The sequence below is a fragment of the Anopheles funestus genome (assembly GCF_943734845.2).
Source record: "Anopheles funestus chromosome X unlocalized genomic scaffold, idAnoFuneDA-416_04 X_unloc_30, whole genome shotgun sequence".
Taxonomy (NCBI): domain Eukaryota; kingdom Metazoa; phylum Arthropoda; class Insecta; order Diptera; family Culicidae; genus Anopheles; species Anopheles funestus.
The window spans coordinates 39167-59540 of NW_026045155.1; the positions used below are offsets into that span (position 1 = coordinate 39167).

A 20374-nucleotide genomic window follows, 5' to 3' on the forward strand; every position below is an offset into this window, starting at 1 on the left:
CGCCGTCATACATGATGTTCCACAGCGTCGGGCCCAGAATGGACCCCTGTGGAACACCTGCAGTCACTCGGCGTGTAACGGGCCCGTCTGCGGTGTCATAGACGAGCTCCCTGTTGGCGAAATAATCCCCCAGGATGTTGCGGAGCTGTCTCGGCACGCCTTTCTCCTCCAGGGCTGCAGCGATGCACTGCCAGCTGGCAGTATTGAACGCATTGCGCACATCAAGCGCCACAACAAGAAGGCAGCGTTTATCTCTGTTGTTAGTGCGGCCAAAAGACATCGCGTGACGGCCCGCATCCACCACCAGCTGGATCGCCTGCACCGTCGAACGGCCCCTCCTGAACCCGTATTGGTTTCCTGCCAGCCTCGGTGATTCCGGATCTTCGATGACGTCATTGATACGCGACAGCAGCAACCGCTCGTACGCCTTCCCCGGGTTGTTTAACAGCAGAATCGGGCGGAAAGATGAAGCGAGCCCTGGCGGCTTACCCGGCTTGGGGATAAGGGCCAGCTTCTGCTTTTTCCACGCATCCGGGAACCGCTCGTTGTTCAAACACTCCTGAAACAGCGTCCTAAAGGTGTCCGGATGCTTCCGAATGGCGGCCGTCAAAGCGGCGTTCGGCACGCCATCGAGCCCCGGAGCCTTCCTCGGGTTCAGCGAGCTTGCGATGTCCAGCAGCTCCTGCACCGTGACGTCCCGAACAGGTTCCTCCTCCCCCCTCTCCAGGACTTGGCCTGGTGACGATGGCCAGTCAACCGGAGGATGCTGGGGGAACAGAGTAGAGACGACGCCCTCTAACACCGACGGATCGCGCTCCCTCGCCGTCCAGCTTCCGCGAAGGCGGCTCAGCACGTTGCGGAACCACTGTCCCGTTTCATCCTCCGCAAGGCCCCGCAGCATCTCATCAAAGTGCGCCTTTTTGCTGTCATTGATTGCTGTCTCCAGGGCGGTCCGCACCTGGAGGAGATCACCGGCTGCAGCAATCTGCACCTCCTCGTTGGTGGCAGCTTCCAGGCGTTCCTTGGCGAGGCGGCAGTCCTCGCACAGAACCCCAATCGCTGGCGTCCACCAGTACGCAGGGCGCCCCGAGTGACCCTGTGACGGGAACACTCGCGCCATGGTTCCATCACAGGCCTCCGTCAGGACTTGCTCCAAGCTTTCGGCACTTGTAACCCGTTCAGCGAACGAGGTTACGTCGAGCGCTACGCCGAAAAGCTGAGCGTCAAACTGACGGGCTCGCCACCTCGTGCCGCTTTCCCGTACGGAAGGACCCTCCTGACGACGACGATCCGCCGCTGGCCGCTGGAGCAGCTCCCCTACAGCAAACCGAATGTAAACATGGTCGCTGTATGAGTATCTGCCTAATATCCTCCACCGACGCTCCGGAGAGATATTATCACCGGTGATGCTGCGGCTGGCAAAGGAAACATCTACTACGCTCGGACGAGCCACTCCGTTGCCCAGGAAGGTTGGGGCGGTGCCGGTGTTTAAAATCTCCAGCCCCAAGCTGTCGACAAGCTGGATCACGGCTTCTCCTTTCGCGTTGGTGCGTCCACTCCCCCAAGCAGTATGCCACGCGTTGAGATCACCCGCAAAGACGACGCGCGGGTGACCTCTCGCCAACACGTCGATGCGCTGCATCATCTCCTCAAACTCAGGGACGCCTGCTGAAGGCGACACGTAGCAGCAAACGAAGAGGACGCCATTGATCCGGGCAGCCGCGATCCCTGACTGCGTCACGGAGACCACCTGCTGGATCGGATACGCCTCGCTGCTGGCTATGATGGCCACCTTCCCGTCCCTGTCGGCTACCCAGTTCCCGTTGTTCCTGGGGACACTGTGCAGCTCTACCATGAGGCAGACATCCGCCCGCTCCATCCTCATCGTGTTGAGCGCAAGGTCTTGCGCGCTCCTACTGCGGTTAACATTTATTTGCAGCACATCCATGTTAATCCGAGGGTTGTCCACCACAGGCTGCGGCACCAATACGGTGGGCGCCGCCACACAACATGCACTTGATGACGTTAGTGCAAACCGACGCCTTGTGTGTGTGGTCACCGCACCGCAAGCAGCGCTTTGACCGGTCCTCTCCCGTGCACGTAGCGGCGATATGCCCCCGCTCCAAACACCGGAAGCACCGAGTCAGATGACCCGATACTTTGGGGGCCTCGTGCACCACACAATATGTATAACCCAGCTCCAGGCGGCGATCTTTGACGAGCTCAGCCTCTGCTCGTGGAAGGCGCACTCGAGCCCGCTTTGTCATATCTCGGCGCTCCCAGAGATTGACGTTGGCCACCAATGACTGCTTACCTAGCGAGGTCCTGAGCGCCTTCTTGATTGCCTCCTCGTCAATCATATTATCGATGCCCGTCATGACGACCTCAGCCATTTCCGTCTTGACCGTGACGGATCCGCTATCCCCGATCACCTCCTCAATGATATCTCTCAGTGCCGCGCTGTCTACATCACGCGACAAAGGCAGCAGGAGGTGGTCCTTCGGCGTTCTTCTGCCGACACCTATTTGCCGCTGGAAGTCTGCAATCCGCGGGCTGCTCCGGAGCTTTACATACATATCTTTATACGAGACTCCCGGGGCGGGCACCACGATGATCTCGTCCGGACGCTTCCGTCGCGGACGCCGCTTCTCTTGCTGGTGTATCTCCAACCGCTGCTGCTGCTGCCCCGCTCGCTGGTGCGCCCACTGCTGATACTGCCGGTGCACTGGCTGCTGCTGGGCTGGCTGCCGGGGCCGATTCGCTCCATTCCGCTTGTTATTACGGCGGTTGCCGCTAACGACCTCCACCCACTCTCCCGGTTCATTTAGCACCGCCGGGGGTGTCGACTTCACCGCGCCCCGACGCTGAACACGCCCGCTCTGCTGAACCGTCGGCCACTCCTGCACAGGTGGCCGCTGCTGTTGTTGTTGCTGCGGCTGCTGTTTACGCCACCGTTGGCGCTGCTGCTCCTCCAGCTGCTGCCGCTGTTCCTGCCGTTGCTGGCTTTCCAGCCTCCGGATCATCTCCTGCTCACGCTGCAGCTCCTGCTGGCTCTCCGGCCGAGCTGCGCCTGTTCCCCCCAGGGTTTGCGCCAGAAGAGCGTTAAAGAGCTCCTTCTCCTTCCGGAGCTCTTCGCGGTGTTCCGCCTCACGCTGCCGAGTCTCCTCACGGTATTCCGCCTCGCGCATACGAGCCTCTTCTCGCGCCTCCTTCGCCTCCTTTCGTGCCTCCTTCAGTTGTTCGTTGGAGGCCTCAATTTGAAGGCGCAGCATCTGAATCTGTTCCTCCAATCGTTTGACGATACCAATCGTCATTTCGTTATCCGCCTTCGCGTCCGCCAGCATCCGGCGCACTTCCCCGGTGGAAACCCCGGTGGAAGTTGCCGGCTTCGTCGCTGCTCCCGCCGATTTAACTCCCGCCGTCGCCATTGTCCGCGCTGGCACTCCTGCCGATGCCGGTTCCTCGGCGATGGTCGCTAGTTTCTTCTCACCCAACGGCTTCTTTGCTACGACGGTAGGACGCTCATCGACCGATAACGTTCGTCCTCTCGCCCGCGTTTCCATGGTGGCGGGTTGTTACCCCCCGCCACCGCGTATGTCCTTGACGCTGCCGCTATGAGAAACACTCCCACACAAACGCGCGGGCAAAAAGAAGCCACGCCCGGCAACACTCACGCGCGGGAAAAAGAAGCCACGCCCAGCAATAAGAAAAGTTCAACGCGCTCGCGAACACACACACGCGCGGGAAAAAGAAGCCACGCCCAGCAACAAGAAAAGTTCAACGCGCTCGCGAACACACACACACGCGGGAAGAAGAAGCCACGCCCGGCAACAAGCGTAAAAGTTCCACGCGCTCACGAACACACGCGCTCGCGCGCACACTCACACAACTGAGAAAAAGTGAGAAAAAGTTCCACGCGCTCACTCGCGGCAATACCACGCACGACAACACCACGCGCGGCAACACCACACTCGCGGCAACACCGCACTCGCGGCAACACCACTCGCGACAACACTACTCGCGACAACCCCACGCGCGGCAACACCGCACTCGCGGCAACACCACTCACGGCAACACCACGCGCGGCATCAACCGCGAAAGTTCCACGCGGTCGTGCACCCACCAACACACGTACACACACACGCACGGCAACAGTCGAAAAATTTCTAGATGCTTTCAGAATGTTCCAGAATGAATATCCGCGAACGTTCCACACGCTCATGCACCACGCACGGCAACAGTCGAAAAATTTCTGCAAGCTCCACTTCTTGTGGTGCCCTTCCGTCAATTCCTTTAAGTTTCAACTTTGCAACCATACTTCCCCCGGAACCCGATTTTGGTTTCCCGGAAGCGACTGAGAGCACCGAATAGGGGTAGCGTCTCCCAATTGCTAATTGGCATCGTTTACGGTTAGAACTAGGGCGGTATCTAATCGCCTTCGATCCTCTAACTTTCGTTCTTGATTAAAGAAAGCATCCATGGCAAACGCTTTCGCTTCAGTTGGTCCTACGACGGTCTACGAATTTCACCTCTCGCGCCGTAATACCAATGCCCCCAACTACTTCTGTTAATCATTACCTCTAGGTTTCTGACAAACCAACGAAATCGTATAAACCGAGGTCATATTCCATTATTCCATGCAAGATTATTCTCGGCCAACGCCAACCCCACGGGGGGGCCGGACGCTTTGTCTTAGCCTGCTTTGAGCACTCTAATTTGTTCAAGGTAAATGTGAGTATCTTGAGCACCATGAGGAGCCCGTGCCGGAGTTAACCGGTAGCACGGTACTCGTTCACAGAGTAACGCCCAAGTACACCATTGTGAGTCGCAGCCGTGAGCGCGCGCACGAACGGCCCCGGCGTGTAACCGGGCGCCCGTGGCGGTCACGTGTCTGGACGGGCAATCAACTTCGAACGTTTTAACCGCAACAACTTTAATATACGCTAGTGGAGCTGGAATTACCGCGGCTGCTGGCACCAGACTTGCCCTCCACTTGATCCTTGTTGAAGGATTTATACTCAACTCATTCCAATTATGGACCATCGTTAGAGAGGTCCATATTGTTATTTCTCGTCACTACCTCCCCGTACTGGGATTGGGTAATTTACGCGCCTGCTGCCTTCCTTGGATGTGGTAGCCATTTCTCAGGCTCCCTCTCCGGAATCGAACCCTGATTCCCCGTTACCCGTCGCAACCATGGTAGTCCTCTACACTACCATCAATAGTTGATAGGGCAGACATTTGAAAGATCTGTCGTCAGTCGACAAGCGACCATACGATCTGCGTCCTTATCCAGACTTCAACTCAAGCCGCCCGGAGGCGATTGGTTTAACTAATAAGTGCACCAGTTCAGCTACCCGCGAGGGCAACAGTCCCGGCATGTTGCATGTATTAGCTCTGGATTTTCCACAGTTATCCAAGTAACTAGTGGTAGGATGATCTTGTGAATTATAGCTGTTATACTGAGCCTTATGCGGTTTCACATTCATTTATGTTTGTACTTAGACATGCATGGCTTAACCTTTGAGACAAGCGTATATTACTGGTAGGATCAACCAGAATTCGTTCCACTACAGACACACACTCGCTTAGTGGGAAATAAATTTCCACACAACTCTCTCTCTCTAGAACCATATGGAATGGCTCTTTGGTGTTGGGTAAGGCACCAATTTGTTGGGGTGTAACGGTCACCACCAACTTTAAGTTTGTTAGGGCACAACGGAAACCACTAACTAAACTTTAGGAAACTAAATTTCCTCACACATTATCTCTCACCATATTAGCACTAGGTGCTATCCACGATTGTACAACGTTTCAACTCTTGAATCGACCGTAGGGCCGCGGAATTGCTTCCGGGCCCCTATTCTCGCTATTAATTGTTCATCTCTTTCAATACATCGAGTTCGTTCCATTGGGTAGTTCGCATGGCGAACGTTTTGATGCAGCCCCCTGGGGGACCACGGCACTTTACACCGGGTATGGTGTATGCGCAACCTACAGATAACAATAAACCCCTTATGCGTGTGTAAACCGATGTTGGGCTGCTCAACATCTTTCATGGTTACATCACTTGCACCAGAACCCACGGTGCCGATTTGGTAATATGTTGTACATTTACTCTCAAGATGTACGCTTCGGCCCCTTATTCAGGGGCTCAAGCTATTACCAGCAAGAACAATCCTCATCCAGACTTGAACTCGAAACACCCGGAGGCGAACGGTTTAACTAATAAGTGCACCAGTCTTGAATCCATGCGTCGGTGGAAACAATGCCGGCGTGTTGCATGTATTAGCTCTGAACTTAGCGAGTGATTGCCTTGCAGCTGTCATACTGAGCGTAGAGCGTGATTATCGCTCACTTGAACCATGTTGAATGGCTCTTTGGTGTAGGGTAAGGCACCAATTTGTTGGGGCGTAACGGTCACCACCAACTTAAGACTTGCTTATAGGTATTTCAACGTTTTCAACTCTTTAATCGACCGTGTTTCATTATCATCTCTTCTTCTTATTAAATGCATCGAGTTCGTTCCATTGGGTAGTTCGCGTGGCGAACGGTTTGATGCAGCCCCCCGGGGGGGACCACGGCACTTTACACCGGGCATGGTGTATGCGCAACCTACAGATCACCAATATATTTGTGATCGATAATGCACACTTCTTACACGACTGACCAGTCGACAGCGCTGCCTTCCTATTATGCGTGTGTAAACCGATGTTGGGCTGCTCAACATCTTTCACGGTTACATCACTTGCACCCGAACCCATGGTGCCGATTTGGTAATATGTTGTACATGGTCTCAAGATGTACGCTTCGACCCCTTAAGGGCTCAAGCTATTACCAGCAAGAACAATCCTCATCCAGACTTGAACTCGAAACACCCGGAGGCGAACGGTTTAACTAATAAGTGCACCAGTCTTGAATCCATGCGTCGGTGGAAACAATGCCGGCATGTTGCATGTATTAGCTCTGAACATAGCGAGTGATTGCCTTGTAGCTGTCGAACTGAGCGTAGAATGTGATTATCGCTCACTTGAAAGGGTCAAGCCCTTTCGAGTCGTCCGGTTTTTACGCCAGACGACTCGGTTCACCATCTTTCGGGAAGGGACCGTCTCGGTCGCAAGCTGCTCCGGTCCCCAAACAACCTGCGACAAATGATAGGAAATGCCGACATCAATATGTGTTCAGTTTGGTTTATCGCTCATAGGTCTTTTTGACCATCGATCCCTGATTATAACTCTCAATTAAACAGTCAGGAGAGTAAGGCATGCCCATCGATATCTCATCGACAGGCGATACCGCAAGAACGGCCAACGACACATCAGGTGATCGATTATTGCTACGACTTTTGCTTAATCGTTTCCACTCCTTAGAGAAAGAAACCCCCGGGGACCGTCTCGGTCGCAAGCTGCTCCGGTCCCTAAACAACCTGCGACAAATGATAGGAAATGCCGACATCAATACGTGTTCAGTTTGGTTTATCGCTCATTGGTCTGTTTGACCATCGATCCCTGATTAAACTCTCAGTAATCCAGTCGGGAGAGTAAGGCATGCCCATCGATATCTCATCGACAGGCGATACCGCATGAACGGCCAACGACACATCAGAGGATCGTATCTTGCTACAACTTTTGCTTAATCGTTTCTTCTCCTTGGAGAAAGAAACCCCCGGGGACCGTCTCGGCCGCAAGCTGCTCCGGTCCCTAAACAACCTGCGGCATCAAATGATAGGAAAAGCCGACATCAATACGTGTTCAGTTTGGTTTATCGCTCATTGGTCTTGTTTGACCATCGATCCCTGATTAATACTCTCAATTAGAAGGTCGGTAGAGTAAGGCATGCCCATCGATATCTCATCGACAGGCGATACCGCATGAACGGCCAACGACACATCAGAGGATCGTATCTTGCTACAACTCTTGCTTAATAGTTTCCACTCCTTGGAGAAAGAAACCCCCGGGGACCGTCTCGGCCGCAAGTTGCTCCGGTCCCTAAACAACCTGCGGCATCAAATGATAGGAAAAGCCGACATCAATACGTGTTCAGTTTGGTTTATCGCTCATAGGTCTGTTTGACCATCGATCCTAGAATTCAACTTTCGAGTAAGGCATGCCCGTCGATATCTCATCGATAGGCGATACCGGTAGAACGGCCAACGACACACATCTAGGATCGCATTTACTCTTCCTTGGATGGATAACCAATACCCTAGGACCGTTTCATCGCGAGCTGCTCCGGTCCTCAAACAACTCGCGAACCACCGATAGGATGATATTAGGAATGGCCGACTTTCATCCTTTAACTCTCAGTTCTGCTTACCAAAACATAGGTACTTGGACCTTAAAGACCACTATATGTTCCCCGATCGGGGGCAATCGGAACGTCTATCCATCATCAACATCGTTTCACTCATTCCGAACCACCAAATTGGACAGACAGTACCATATTCACCAACCGATTGCTTCAACTTCGCAAACTGTATGGTAAGTTCTACTAATTTCACATCTTACCATCGACTAATAGTGCATAAATCCACTTGGAAATCACTTTTCCTTGGTCCTCGGACCTTCTACGACAACGTCCAACAAATATCCGAAGTCGTTTCCCAACTTAGACCAAGCATTTCGTATCTTTACTTCTAATCGATTTTTTCTCTCATAATTGACGATCAAAATCTAAAAACCACATTTTGAGCCAGAAGCAGTCGTCCGATCGTCCTGGGGGTAGTCTCAATCGATTTAGAAGGGCCCAATTCATAAAGATACGTACTCAGTCAAATTCATGCTTCTGGCTCACCTACCCCCTATATAGAAAACGAAAGCGTACAGGCGTGGAAAACGTGCCATTTTTCTCCATCACGGACTTTTTTTTTCTCGTTGCACCGACTCTAGTAAAAAAGTGAAATTTTTTACTAGTTACCAACTTTTGCAAATTATCATCGGATATCACTTTTCATGGTCTATAGTAAGTTCTTATCACGTTTTAGTAGTTTTTGAAAAAAAAATTTTTTTGAACTTTTCAAAATTTTTCAAAACAAAGTTTTTGTAGGCGGTTTTGTGTATGGAGGGTTACTAGTCTCGGGGTCACTGTTTGACCAAAAAACCACTATATATCATTCGAAAGGTAATTTCAAGGGCTACAAAAAATTGTTCTACGGCACCCCCCTCCGACGTCTAGTATTCGAGTTATTGGCCAAAAACCATCACTTGAGCGATTTTTCGTTCAGGGTACCCGACTCTAGTAAAAAAGTGAAATTTTTCTCGATTGACCAAGTGTTGCAAATGACCATCGGATTTCACTTTTTATGGTCTATAGTGAGTTCTGATCACGATTTGGTACTTTTTGAAAAAATTTTTTTGACGCACTTTTCAAAATTTTGCAAAACCAAATCTTTTTAGGCGGTTTTGTGTATGGAGGGTTACTAGTCTCGGGGTCACTGTTTGACCAAAAAACCACTATATATCATTCGAAAGGTAATTTCAAGGGCTACAAAAAATTGTTCTACGACACCCCCCTCCGACGTCTAGTATTCGAGTTATTGGCCAAAAACCGCAACTATAGCGGTTTTTCGTACAGGGTACCCGACTCTAGTAAAATGATGCGATTTTTACTAGTCTAGGAACTTTTTGGTCAAAAAATCAAGTATATGTCATTCGATAGATAATTTCAAGGGCTACCAAAAATTGTTCCACGACACCCCCCTGCGACGTCTAGTATTCGAGTTATTAGCCAAAAACCGCAACTTAAGCGGTTTTTCGTCCAGGGTACCCGACTCTAGTAAAATGATGCGATTTTTACTAGTCTAGGGAACTTTTTGGCCAAAAATCAAGTATATGTCATTCGATAGATAATTTCAAGGGCTACCAAAAATTGTTCCATGACACCCCCCTGCGACGTCTAGTATTCGAGTTATGGGCCAAAAACCATTCATACTTGAGCATTTTGCTCATTTTGCCTGTACGGGTACCGGGGACTAGTAAAATCAGGCCAATTTTACTAGAGTAGGGGTCCTTTTTGGTCAAAAAAACAACTTTTGCTCGTTCGATAGGGAATCGATAGGGCAACAAAAAATCGTTCTACGACCCCCCCTTCCGATGTCTAGTATTCGAGTTATGGGCCAAAAACAGTTTATAGCTAATTTTTCACTCGATTTTTCACCAAGTATCGCACATTACTCCGGTTCTATGCATTGGATCGTCAATCTTTAAGATTTTATGGGTAGTTCCAACTGTTTGCTACATTTCATCCATACATCACCAACCGATTCAATGTCTGTGCTAGAAGTTATTAGAGGAATAAAACAATTTACCCTTGGCTTTGGACCGTACAATTTTACCCATTTTTGGCCCATATTTGCCCCATAGCTCCGCCGGTATCCAAGATATGGCCACACTTTCTTCTGGCCATGGGTAGATGGCACTTGTGGCTAGATTTCTTCCATGCACCACTAATCGCTACCATGTCTGTGGCCGGAGCTATTCACGAAAGCGCCTCGCGCACTTGGTCGGATTTTTGGTCCAACTTGCACCATTTTTGGCCCATATTTGCCCCATAGCTCCGCCGGTATCCAAGATATGGCCACACTTTCTTCTGGCCATGGCTAGATGGCACTTGTGGCTAGATTTCTTCCATGCACCACTAATCGCTACCATGTCTGTGGCCGGAGCTATTCGACGAACAACCATCGCATTTACCTAGGTACTTTTTCGGATTTTTGGTCCAACTTGCACCATTTTTGGCCCGTATTTGCCCCATAGCTCCGCCGGTATCCAAGATATGGCCACACTTTCTTCTGGCCATGGGTAGATGGCACTTGTGGCTAGATTTCTTCCATGCACCACTAATCGCTACCATGTCTGTGGCCGGAGCTATTCACGAAAGCGCCTCGCGCACTTGGTCGGATTTTTGGTCCACCTGGCACCATTGTTGGCCCGTATTTGCCCCATAGCTCCGCCGGTATCCAAGATATGGCCACACTTTGTTCTGGCCATGGGTAGATGGCACTTGTGGCTAGATTTCTTCCATGCACCACTAATCGCTACCATGTCTCTGGCCGGAGCTATTCGACGAACAACCATCGCATTTACCTAGGTACTTTTTCGGATTTTTGGTCCAACTTGCACCATTTTTGGCCCATATTTGCCCCATAGCTCCGCCGGTATCCAAGATATGGCCACACTTTCTTCTGGCCATGGGTAGATGGCACTTGTGGCTAGATTTCTTCCATGCACCACTAATCGCTACCATGTCTGTGGCCGGAGCTATTCACGAAAGCGCCTCGCGCACTTGGTCGGATTTTTGGTCCACCTGGCACCATTGTTGGCCCGTATTTGCCCCATAGCTCCGCCGGTATCCAAGATATGGCCACACTTTGTTCTGGCCATGGGTAGATGGCACTTGTGGCTAGATTTCTTCCATGCACCACTAATCGCTACCATGTCTCTGGCCGGAGCTATTCGACGAACAACCATCGCATTTACCTAGGTACTTTTTCGGATTTTTGGTCCAACTTGCACCATTTTTGGCCCATATTTGCCCCATAGCTCCGCCGGTATCCAAGATATGGCCACACTTTCTTCTGGCCATGGGTAGATGGCACTTGTGGCTAGATTTCTTCCATGCACCACTAATCGCTACCATGTCTGTGGCCGGAGCTATTCACGAAAGCGCCTCGCGCACTTGGTCGGATTTTTGGTCCACCTGGCACCATTGTTGGCCCGTATTTGCCCCATAGCTCCGCCGGTATCCAAGATATGGCCACACTTTGTTCTGGCCATGGGTAGATGGCACTTGTGGCTAGATTTCTTCCATGCACCACTAATCGCTACCATGTCTCTGGCCGGAGCTATTCGACGAACAACCATCGCATTTACCTAGGTACTTTTTCGGATTTTTGGTCCAACTTGCACCATTTTTGGCCCATATTTGCCCCATAGCTCCGCCGGTATCCAAGATATGGCCACACTTTCTTCTGGCCATGGGTAGATGGCACTTGTGGCTAGATTTCTTCCATGCACCACTAATCGCTACCATGTCTGTGGCCGGAGCTATTTACGAAAGCGCCTCGCGCACTTGGTCGGATTTTTGGTCCACCTGGCACCATTGTTGGCCCGTATTTGCCCCATAGCTCCGCCGGTATCCAAGATATGGCCACACTTTGTTCTGGCCATGGGTAGATGGCACTTGTGGCTAGATTTCTTCCATGCACCACTAATCGCTACCATGTCTCTGGCCGGAGCTATTCGACGAACAACCATCGCATTTACCTAGGTACTTTTTCGGATTTTTGGTCCAACTTGCACCATTTTTGGCCCATATTTGCCCCATAGCTCCGCCGGTATCCAAGATATGGCCACACTTTCTTCTGGCCATGGGTAGATGGCACTTGTGGCTAGATTTCTTCCATGCACCACTAATCGCTACCATGTCTGTGGCCGGAGCTATTCACGAAAGCGCCTCGCGCACTTGGTCGGATTTTTGGTCCACCTGGCACCATTGTTGGCCCGTATTTGCCCCATAGCTCCGCCGGTATCCAAGATATGGCCACACTTTGTTCTGGCCATGGGTAGATGGCACTTGTGGCTAGATTTCTTCCATGCACCACTAATCGCTACCATGTCTCTGGCCGGAGCTATTCGACGAACAACCATCGCATTTACCTAGGTACTTTTTCGGATTTTTGGTCCAACTTGCACCATTTTTGGCCCATATTTGCCCCATAGCTCCGCCGGTATCCAAGATATGGCCACACTTTCTTCTGGCCATGGGTAGATGGCACTTGTGGCTAGATTTCTTCCATGCACCACTAATCGCTACCATGTCTGTGGCCGGAGCTATTCGACGAACAACCATCGCATTTACCTAGGTACTTTTTCGGATTTTTGGTCCAACTTGCACCATTTTTGGCCCGTATTTGCCCCATAGCTCCGCCGGTATCCAAGATATGGCCACACTTTCTTCTGGCCATGGGTAGATGGCACTTGTGGCTAGATTTCTTCCATGCACCACTAATCGCTACCATGTCTGTGGCCGGAGCTATTCACGAAAGCGCCTCGCGCACTTGGTCGGATTTTTGGTCCAACTTGCACCATTTTTGGCCCATATTTGCCCCATAGCTCCGCCGGTATCCAAGATATGGCCACACTTTCTTCTGGCCATGGCTAGATGGCACTTGTGGCTAGATTTCTTCCATGCACCACTAATCGCTACCATGTCTGTGGCCGGAGCTATTCGACGAACAACCATCGCATTTACCTAGGTACTTTTTCGGATTTTTGGTCCAACTTGCACCATTTTTGGCCCGTATTTGCCCCATAGCTCCGCCGGTATCCAAGATATGGCCACACTTTCTTCTGGCCATGGGTAGATGGCACTTGTGGCTAGATTTCTTCCATGCACCACTAATCGCTACCATGTCTGTGGCCGGAGCTATTCGACGAACAACCATCGCATTTACCTAGGTACTTTTTCGGATTTTTGGTCCAACTTGCACCATTTTTGGCCCGTATTTGCCCCATAGCTCCGCCGGTATCCAAGATATGGCCACACTTTCTTCTGGCCATGGGTAGATGGCACTTGTGGCTAGATTTCTTCCATGCACCACTAATCGCTACCATGTCTGTGGCCGGAGCTATTCGACGAACAACCATCGCATTTACCTAGGTACTTTTTCGGATTTTTGGTCCAACTTGCACCATTTTTGGCCCGTATTTGCCCCATAGCTCCGCCGGTATCCAAGATATGGCCACACTTTCTTCTGGCCATGGGTAGATGGCACTTGTGGCTAGATTTCTTCCATGCACCACTAATCGCTACCATGTCTGTGGCCGGAGCTATTCACGAAAGCGCCTCGCGCACTTGGTCGGATTTTTGGTCCAACTTGCACCATTTTTGGCCCATATTTGCCCCATAGCTCCGCCGGTATCCAAGATATGGCCACACTTTCTTCTGGCCATGGGTAGATGGCACTTGTGGCTAGATTTCTTCCATGCACCACTAATCGCTACCATGTCTGTGGCCGGAGCTATTCGACGAACAACCATCGCATTTACCTAGGTACTTTTTCGGATTTTTGGTCCAACTTGCACCATTTTTGGCCCGTATTTGCCCCATAGCTCCGCCGGTATCCAAGATATGGCCACACTTTCTTCTGGCCATGGGTAGATGGCACTTGTGGCTAGATTTCTTCCATGCACCACTAATCGCTACCATGTCTGTGGCCGGAGCTATTCACGAAAGCGCCTCGCGCACTTGGTCGGATTTTTGGTCCAACTTCACCATTTTTGGCCCATATTTGCCCCATAGCTCCGCCGGTATCCAAGATAGCGCCACACTTTCTTCTGGCCATGGGTAGATGGCACTTGTGGCTAGATTTCTTCCATGCACCACTAATCGCTACCATGTCTGTGGCCGGAGCTATTCACGAAAGCGTCTCGCGCACTTGGTCGGATTTTTGGTCCAACTTGCACCATTTTTGGCCCGTATTTGCACCATAGCTCCGCCGGTATCCAAGATATGGCCACACTTTCTTCTGGCCATGGGTAGATGGCACTTGTGGCTAGATTTCTTCCATGCACCACTAATCGCTACCATGTCTGTGGCCGGAGCTATTCACGAAAGCGTCTCGCGCACTTGGTCGGATTTTTGGTCCAACTTGCACCATTTTTGGCCCGTATTTGCACCATAGCTCCGCCGGTATCCAAGATATGGCCACACTTTCTTCTGGCCATGGGTAGATGGCACTTGTGGCTAGATTTCTTCCATGCACCACTAATCGCTACCATGTCTGTGGCCGGAGCTATTCGACGAACAACCATCGCATTTACCTAGGTACTTTTTCGGATTTTTGGTCCAACTTGCACCATTTTTGGCCCATATTTGCCCCATAGCTCCGCCGGTATCCAAGATATGGCCACACTTTCTTCTGGCCATGGGTAGATGGCACTTGTGGCTAGATTTCTTCCATGCACCACTAATCGCTACCATGTCTGTGGCCGGAGCTATTCACGAAAGCGCCTCGCGCACTTGGTCGGATTTTTGGTCCAACTTCACCATTTTTGGCCCATATTTGCCCCATAGCTCCGCCGGTATCCAAGATAGCGCCACACTTTCTTCTGGCCATGGGTAGATGGCACTTGTGGCTAGATTTCTTCCATGCACCACTAATCGCTACCATGTCTGTGGCCGGAGCTATTCACGAAAGCGTCTCGCGCACTTGGTCGGATTTTTGGTCCAACTTGCACCATTTTTGGCCCATATTTGCCCCATAGCTCCGCCGGTATCCAAGATATGGCCACACTTTCTTCTGGCCATGGGTAGATGGCACTTGTGGCTAGATTTCTTCCATGCACCACTAATCGCTACCATGTCTGTGGCCGGAGCTATTCACGAAAGCGTCTCGCGCACTTGGTCGGATTTTTGGTCCAACTTGCACCATTTTTGGCCCGTATTTGCACCATAGCTCCGCCGGTATCCAAGATATGGCCACACTTTCTTCTGGCCATGGGTAGATGGCACTTGTGGCTAGATTTCTTCCATGCACCACTAATCGCTACCATGTCTCTGGCCGGAGCTATTCGACGAACAACCATCGCATTTACCTAGGTACTTTTTCGGATTTTTGGTCCAACTTGCACCATTTTTGGCCCATATTTGCCCCATAGCTCCGCCGGTATCCAAGATATGGCCACACTTTCTTCTGGCCATGGGTAGATGGCACTTGTGGCTAGATTTCTTCCATGCACCACTAATCGCTACCATGTCTGTGGCCGGAGCTATTCACGAAAGCGTCTCGCGCACTTTGTCGGATTTTTGGTCCAACTTGCACCATTTTTGGCCCGTATTTGCACCATAGCTCCGCCGGTATCCAAGATATGGCCACACTTTCTTCTGGCCATGGGTAGATGGCACTTGTGGCTAGATTTCTTCCATGCACCACTAATCGCTACCATGTCTGTGGCCGGAGCTATTCGACGAACAACCATCGCATTTACCTAGGTACTTTTTCGGATTTTTGGTCCAACTTGCACCATTTTTGGCCCATATTTGCCCCATAGCTCCGCCGGTATCCAAGATATGGCCACACTTTCTTCTGGCCATGGGTAGATGGCACTTGTGGCTAGATTTCTTCCATGCACCACTAATCGCTACCATGTCTGTGGCCGGAGCTATTCACGAAAGCGCCTCGCGCACTTGGTCGGATTTTTGGTCCAACTTCACCATTTTTGGCCCATATTTGCCCCATAGCTCCGCCGGTATCCAAGATATGGCCACACTTTCTTCTGGCCATGGCTAGATGGCACTTGTGGCTAGATTTCTTCCATGCACCACTAATCGCTACCATGTCTGTGGCCGGAGCTATTCACGAAAGCGTCTCGCGCACTTGGTCGGATTTTTGGTCCAACTTGCACCATTTTTGGCCCGTATTTGCACCATAGCTCCGCCGGTATCCAAGATATGGCCACACTTTCTTCTGGCCATGGGTAGATGGCACTTGTGGCTAGATTTCTTCCATGCACCACTAATCGCTACCATGTCTGTGGCCGGAGCTATTCGACGAACAACCATCGCATTTACCTAGGTACTTTTTCGGATTTTTGGTCCAACTTGCACCATTTTTGGCCCGTATTTGCCCCATAGCTCCGCCGGTATCCAAGATATGGCCACACTTTCTTCTGGCCATGGGTAGATGGCACTTGTGGCTAGATTTCTTCCATGCACCACTAATCGCTACCATGTCTGTGGCCGGAGCTATTCGACGAACAACCATCGCATTTACCTAGGTACTTTTTCGGATTTTTGGTCCAACTTGCACCATTTTTGGCCCATATTTGCCCCATAGCTCCGCCGGTATCCAAGATATGGCCACACTTTCTTCTGGCCATGGGTAGATGGCACTTGTGGCTAGATTTCTTCCATGCACCACTAATCGCTACCATGTCTGTGGCCGGAGCTATTCACGAAAGCGCCTCGCGCACTTGGTCGGATTTTTGGTCCAACTTCACCATTTTTGGCCCATATTTGCCCCATAGCTCCGCCGGTATCCAAGATAGCGCCACACTTTCTTCTGGCCATGGGTAGATGGCACTTGTGGCTAGATTTCTTCCATGCACCACTAATCGCTACCATGTCTGTGGCCGGAGCTATTCACGAAAGCGTCTCGCGCACTTGGTCGGATTTTTGGTCCAACTTGCACCATTTTTGGCCCATATTTGCCCCATAGCTCCGCCGGTATCCAAGATATGGCCACACTTTCTTCTGGCCATGGGTAGATGGCACTTGTGGCTAGATTTCTTCCATGCACCACTAATCGCTACCATGTCTGTGGCCGGAGCTATTCACGAAAGCGTCTCGCGCACTTGGTCGGATTTTTGGTCCAACTTGCACCATTTTTGGCCCGTATTTGCACCATAGCTCCGCCGGTATCCAAGATATGGCCACACTTTCTTCTGGCCATGGGTAGATGGCACTTGTGGCTAGATTTCTTCCATGCACCACTAATCGCTACCATGTCTGTGGCCGGAGCTATTCGACGAACAACCATCGCATTTACCTAGGTACTTTTTCGGATTTTTGGTCCAACTTGCACCATTTTTGGCCCGTATTTGCCCCATAGCTCCGCCGGTATCCAAGATATGGCCACACTTTCTTCTGGCCATGGGTAGATGGCACTTGTGGCTAGATTTCTTCCATGCACCACTAATCGCTACCATGTCTGTGGCCGGAGCTATTCAAGAAAGCGCCTCGCGCACTTGGTCGGATTTTTGGTCCAACTAGCACCATTTTTGGCCCATATTTGCCCCATAGCTCCGCCGGTATCCAAGATATGGCCACACTTTCTTCTGGCCATGGGTAGATGGCACTTGTGGCTAGATTTCTTCCATGCACCACTAATCGCTACCATGTCTGTGGCCGGAGCTATTCACGAAAGCGCCTCGCGCACTTGGTCGGGTTTTTGGTCTTACTGGCACCATTTTTGGCCCGTATTTGCCCCATAGCTCCGCCGGTATCCAAGATAGCGCCACACTTTCTTCTGGCCATGGGTAGATGGCACTTGTGGCTAGATTTCTTCCATGCACCACTAATCGCTACCATGTCTGTGGCCGGAGCTATTCGACGAACAACCTGCGCATTTACCTAGGTACTTTTTCGGATTTTTGGTCCAACTTGCACCATTTTTGGCCCATATTTGCCCCATAGCTCCGCCGGTATCCAAGATATGGCCACACTTTCTTCTGGCCATGGGTAGATGGCACTTGTGGCTAGATTTCTTCCATGCACCACTAATCGCTACCATGTCTGTGGCCGGAGCTATTCGACGAACAACCTGCGCATTCACCTTCTCGTTGCACTTCTTCGGGAATTTGGTGCAACCAAGTTTTCACTATAACTTGGTCATTTTCCGTCCATCGGACATGCGGTTTTGGGTGTCGATACTTGACACCGCACGCTACAATATGTTCCTCCACGACCATGTGGTCCGATGCTTCCAACAGGAGCTATTCGAGGAGTACCGATTTTTCACCATTAAAAATGCTCAATTTTGCACCAACTTTTGCCTATAACTCAGGCTGTATCGATCGGATCTTCAATCTTGAAAAAGTTTTGGATAGGTGGCACCAAATGCTACATTTCGTTCTTCCACGTCAACTTTGTCCGATGTCTAGCAAAAAAGTTATTCGCGAACCAAGTCCAGAACCCATGCAATGGCTGCCCTCATTGCATACATCACGGCGGTTAACTCTCGTTACTCTATACCGTGGACTTGGTACTTTTTCAGGCATTCGTTGCTACTTCTTGGTTCATGATATTCGTTTACGGTCTTCACTAGGGCATTTGGTGCTCCTTATCGGTTCATGATATTCGTTTACGGTCTTCACTAGGGCATTTGGTGCTCCTTCTCGGTTCATGATATTCGTTTACGGTCTTCACTAGGGCATTTGGTGCTCCTTATCGGTTCATGATATTCGTTTACGGTCTTCACTAGGGCATTTGGTAATGGGCTTCCCATCTTTCTACTGATCGATCCATACTCACTTGCGTGCACCTAGCCTAGGAAGGTTTCCTTGGGCTTCCCATCTTTCTACTGATCGATCCATACTCACTTGCGTGCACCTAGCCTAGGAAGGTTTCCTATGGCTTCCCATCTTTCTACTGATCGATCCATACTCACTTGCGTGCACCTAGCCTAGGAAGGTTTCCTATGGCTTCCCATCTTTCTACTGATCGATCCATACTCACTTGCGTGCACCTAGCCTAGGAAGGTTTCCTATGGCTTCCCATCTTTCTGCTGATCGATCCATACTCACTTGCGTGCACCTAGCCTAGGAAGGTTTCCTATGGCTTCCCATCTTTCTACTGATCGATCCATACTCACTTGCGTGCACCTAGCCTAGGAAGGTTTCCTATGGCTTCCCATCTTTCTACTGATCGATCCATACTCACTTGCGTGCACCTAGCCTAGGAAGGTTTCCTATGGCTTCCCATCTTTCTACTGATCGATCCATACTCACTTGCGTGCACCTAGCCTAGGAAGGTTTCCTTGGGCTTCCCATCTTTCTACTGATCGATCCATACTCACTTGCGTGCACCTAGCCTAGGAAGGTTTCCTTGGGCTTCCCATCTTTCTACTGATCGATCCATACTCACTTGCGTGCACCTAGCCTAGGAAGGTTTCCTATGGCTTCCCATCTTTCTACTGATCGATCCATACTCACTTGCGTGCACCTAGCCTAGGAAGGTTTCCTTGGGCTTCCCATCTTTCTACTGATCGATCCATACTCACTTGCGTGCACCTAGCCTAGGAAGGTTTCCTTGGGCTTCCCATCTTTCTACTGATCGATCCATACTCACTTGCGTGCACCTAGCCTAGGAAGGTTTCCTATGGCTTCCCATCTTTCTACTGATCGATCCATACTCACTTGCGTGCACCTAGCCTAGGAAGGTTTCCTTGGGCTTCCCATCTTTCTACTGATCGATCCATACTCACTTGCGTGCACCTAGCCTAGGAAGGTTTCCTTGGGCTTCCCATCTTTCTACTGATCGATCCATACTCACTTGCGTGCACCTAGCCTAGGAAGGTTTCCTATGGCTTCCCATCTTTCTACTGATCGATCCATACTCACTTGCGTGCACCTAGCCTAGGAAGGTTTCCCTTTGGTACCGACTTCCATCTACGCACTCGATATAACCTAGGTACTTGGTACCGATGTTGGTTAACACTCAAGCATTTCTTGCAACCTTGGGCCATGGTACCAATTTTCACTTCTTAGGTACGTTTATGGGCCCGCATTAATCCAATATCGCTCCGATGGCCTTTCGCATTATTTCATCCGATAGCCCTTGCCAAAAGCTACCAAAAGTTCCTCCACGGCCATGT

General features: G+C 50.6%; 1 protein-coding gene across 1 annotated transcript; it reads right to left on the bottom strand.

Moving 5' to 3' along the window:
- Positions 1-1949: 1949 nt before the first annotated feature.
- LOC125773319 (putative uncharacterized protein DDB_G0271606) lies at positions 1950-3563 on the bottom strand. Its single transcript, XM_049444345.1, has 2 exons — positions 2315-3563; positions 1950-1975 (listed from the first exon to the last, which is right to left on the bottom strand). Exons 1-2 carry the CDS (start codon positions 3561-3563, stop codon positions 1950-1952), a joined length of 1275 nt encoding a protein of 424 aa, XP_049300302.1.
- Between the last annotated feature and the right edge of the window lie 16811 nt (positions 3564-20374).

Bases quoted from the DNA above. Each gene is read 5' to 3' on its own strand.
- LOC125773319 (XM_049444345.1), bottom strand. From the start codon at position 3,563: ATGGAAACGCGGGCGAGAGGACGAACGTTATCGGTCGATGAGCGTCCT. The intron at 1,976-2,314 runs GTAAGCAGTCAT...TTGGTGCCGCAG, and splicing joins GGCGCTCAGGACCTCGCTAG to CCTGTGGTGGACAACCCTCG.